General features: G+C 40.8%; 1 protein-coding gene across 2 annotated transcripts in view; it reads left to right on the top strand.

Annotated features, from left to right (window-relative positions):
• The first annotated feature begins 1,592 nt into the window (after positions 1–1,592).
• The window catches only part of stx3a (syntaxin 3A), a 66,456-nt gene continuing 64,135 nt past the window's right edge, over positions 1,593–3,913 (top strand). Inside the window, exon 1 of one of the 2 annotated variants that reach the window (XM_034181356.1) lies at positions 1,593–1,945. In XM_034181356.1, coding sequence (XP_034037247.1) covers positions 1,916–1,945 — 30 coding nt within the window. In that variant the 5' untranslated portion in view covers positions 1,593–1,915. The remainder of the gene's footprint in view (positions 1,946–3,913) is intronic. The other variant, XM_034181355.1, reaches the window with a different exon arrangement.

Genomic DNA, 3,913 nt, shown 5'->3' with positions numbered 1-3,913 from the left:
CATGTCCTTTGTTTTCTGTGAGATACGGTGTATCAACATTGAAATCTGTGCTAAATGTTTAAGCTGTTTAAAGTCTCGCAGAGGACACACTCTGGAAACGGTGCTGTGATGTATTGTCTTGCCATATGTGAATAAGAACCTAAGCCAGCCTTTTGTGTCGTGATGTTACACTTATGAATGTGCAAATGTATGAAGAACTGCAGAATCAGATGAACATGTAATTGTTACCAATGAACACTGACTTCACTCACTAATACATCAGTTTTAACTGAACCTGACCAGTAGGTGGCAGTGTAAGGTTAAAATGAGGCCATACAAATTTCATGTTCATTCATTTTGTTTACAATTGGGTTGTTGACTAAGTTAATATGCCACATTTGAGCAAATACTGCACATGCATCTTTTTTTTAATTGTAATAGATGGGCCTCAGGTCGGTTTATAAAAAAATATGCTACATGAAACACTATTTGTATTTGAGCTGGCTCAAGATTGCTACTAAAGTGACAGCTGATACTCAGCTAGTTTTTTTTTTTTTTTTAAGCCTTTTCTGTTAGTCACCACAGTGATGTGATCATATAATCAGTGGTATGTTAACACAACTATAAGTCTAAAGGAGTGCCCAGACACCCCCCCCCCCCCCGCCCCCTTTCTACTTGTATTAATTAGTAAGTTGGCATGTGAGCTTGATAGACTTGATTGTCGCTGCTGCTGCTGACACTGTATGGGCTTCTGTCCTGTTGTCTTGAGCTTTGGGCAAAGACCAAAAGGTCATTGATGCAAGCTGTGCAAATGAGGTTTTTCAGATACCTGGTTTTTACCGTGCTGGACAAGGTGAGAAGCTTGACTAATCAGAAGGGACACTTGAGTAGAATCTCTACTTCATGTCTGAAGGATGCTGTTGAAGTGGTCTGGGCATCTGGTGGTGATGCCTCCTGGTCTCCCAAAGGAAGTCTTCAGGGGTGCCCAACTGGGATGAGGCCCCAGGATATGATGGAGGGATTATGCTTTCCAGCTGTCTTGGAAACGTCTGGATCCCACAGGAAGAGTTTGAGGAGTTGACTGCAGATGGGAAAGTGGGAAGCACCACCTGGATAAGTGGCAGAACCTGCATAAAGGAATGAATGTACTGACTTGAGTTGTGGTACTACTGCACAATATTTCTGAAAGTGCAAAGCTGTGGTCCAAAAGTATTACTCAAACTTACAAACTTGGTCATTTATTAAATCCTAAACCCCATCCAAGGTGAAAGAAAATGTGCTAGGTAACTGCAAACAAAAAAAAATCGAGTTTGTCTTTGTTTACACACTACATAGATCATGTACAATTAGGTTGAGTTTTCTTTAAATCAGGTAATCATGCTGGTTATTCTGGCAGCAGTATGCATACCGTGCGCTTCTTTCTTCATACTCATTTAGTTTGAAGTAATTTAGTACATTTCCTCCCTGATTTCCCACCCTCCCGTTCTTCACCCAGCACAAAATTATTCCCGCAGCTCATGAACGCATCACAATGCAGGTGCTCTGGGCGTGGTTTCATCCGACAGGGATGTGTGCGCACGCGCAAAGCCGAGTACGTTTTAGAATGATTAGTGGCCGGAGAGGAGGCAGATTATCCCGCTCCGAACAACTGTTATTTTAATCCCTAGAGCTGGGAGATTTAGCAAAGAGGGGGAGGGGGGAAAAACATTTTATGGGAAAACAATGTTTTTTTTTCTGAAAAAGTGACTGTCAGACACCTCCGTCGAGACTTAATTTTTTTAATTGTATTTCTCGCTGACGGTGTAGCTGTTCGTCACTCGGCTAGCCTGCCAGATGGCTGAGGAATTTCGCGGTTATAACAAGTTTTAAATTTATTTTCCGCAGAATCTTGTTAGATATTTTTTGTTTTACTCTTCAGAACTATCTTCCTGACACAATGAAGGACCGACTGGAGCAGCTGAAAGCGGTAAGGAAATGTTAAATTTGGAAAAAACTAAATAGGTAATCCTCTTTTAGTGTCGTAAACAGCCTGGTGGGCCTCCTTAATTATTTAATGATATGTAAGGATAACACCGTTTTGGGAAAACGTTATTTGACACGTAACTACTATGAAAAATATGTAACTGTCATCAGGGATACTTTTAAAATCAGAGTGAGATGTTATCTATGTATCGCTCTTTTGTCATTTTTATTTGTACTGTACGAAACAAAAAAAAAGTAAGCTGTCGAGTGGAAACTTAATCTACATTTTCCTGTATAAATGTTCATATTTCTCAAAGCCGTATATATATATAATATAAGCGAGTGCACGTCTGTGTGCTGTACCACTGAACTGTCAAATGATGTAAAGTCAGTAATTGGATCATGCCCAAACTAGGAAGCAGAGTTTCCTCTTGTAAATAAAAAAACATGTTTAAGGAAGGCTATATTGAAAACACAGTCTCCAGATTTTAACACAATACAACCAAAGATTAAATATTCCACTAAGCATATCAGTTTTACTTACAGGTTTTAAGCAAGTTAAGGGATGGTTAAATGAACACTTACAAGTCACAGCACATGTTTTAGAGTTCAAAATTATTCAGTAATAAACAACATGGCGTTAGACTAATTCAGTAATGAATACCAACAGTGTGGGATTATATTACTTTGGTTTGAAGAAGGCTTAGTTTGAAAATGGAATGCTAGTAAACAAAGCAGAGTAGTGAGGGGGGAACTTCCAAGACACCACTGGGCTCTGCATTACTCATCCTGGAAGGTTACTGTTTGAAACCTTGTTCATACCTTGGAAAATTTACCGTGGGTCGGGAGGGTGTCCCTGATGTACCAGGATATTCTATCACTGCCATGGCGTGATTTTTATTATGTTTGAAAATTCACTTTTTCTTCTATTAGCTTTGACGTAATTTGGTCATACCATGCATTTCCATTAAGCCTGTAATGTTGTCATGCACGCCAAGGCATCAACAGGTTGTTGCCCGGAAGCACGGCAATTGTGGTTAAATTACTTAAAATTTTGCGTGAGCCACGTTTGTTTTGCATGTGGAATAATGCTGATGCGTAAAGTCATCAAACCACATGCTTGATCACATTTGTTTTCAAATGAGATACACATCTTACCAGGTCACGATCGTTTACGGCTATAAACCATGCCCGGCTGAGAAGCACATCTATGAAAGTAAGAATCATGCTCATTCAACCTCTCTGGTTGTGACTGGAGAAAACATCTGTTCCTTTACCAGTTACAGCAGTACCAAGAAGTAAGTCTTTGATTGGCCCTAAGGCTGATTGGTGCCAGTGAAGCAGATAAGAGTCAATGATGTCCTCTGGGCAGGAAACTATTCTGATGCAAGTTACTTTCTCAGCCAAGACTGGTGCCCATTTACAGCAGAGTGGACTGGATGTAGATGAAGCATCTTGTCCAAGGACAGACATGTAGCATCAATCAATCAATTTTTTTATATAGCGCCAAATCACAACAAACAGTTGCCCCAAGGCGCTTTATATTGTAAGGCAAGGCCATACAATAATTATGTAAAACCCCAACGGTCAAAACGACCCCCTGTGAGCAAGCACTTGGCTACAGTGGGAAGGAAAAACTCCCTTTTAACAGGAAGAAACCTCCAGCAGAACCAGGCTCAGGGAGGGGCAGTCTTCTGCTGGGACTGGTTGGGGCTGAGGGAGAGAACCAGGAAAAAGACATGCTGTGGAGGGGAGCAGAGATCGATCACTAATGATTAAATGCAGAGTGGTGCATACAGAGCAAAAAGAGAAAGAAACAGTGCATCATGGGAACCCCCCAGCAGTCTACGTCTATAGCAGCATAACTAAGGGATGGTTCAGGGTCACCTGATCCAGCCCTAACTATAAGCTTTAGCAAAAAGGAAAGTTTTAAGCCTAATCTTAAAAGTAGAGGCTCTGCCTCCCATTCTAC

The sequence above is a fragment of the Thalassophryne amazonica genome, chromosome 11 (genome assembly GCF_902500255.1).
Source record: "Thalassophryne amazonica chromosome 11, fThaAma1.1, whole genome shotgun sequence".
NCBI lineage: Eukaryota > Metazoa > Chordata > Actinopteri > Batrachoidiformes > Batrachoididae > Thalassophryne > Thalassophryne amazonica.
Note: the sequence above shows the minus strand (reverse complement) of the source record. Positions and strands in the feature narration are given on the sequence as shown.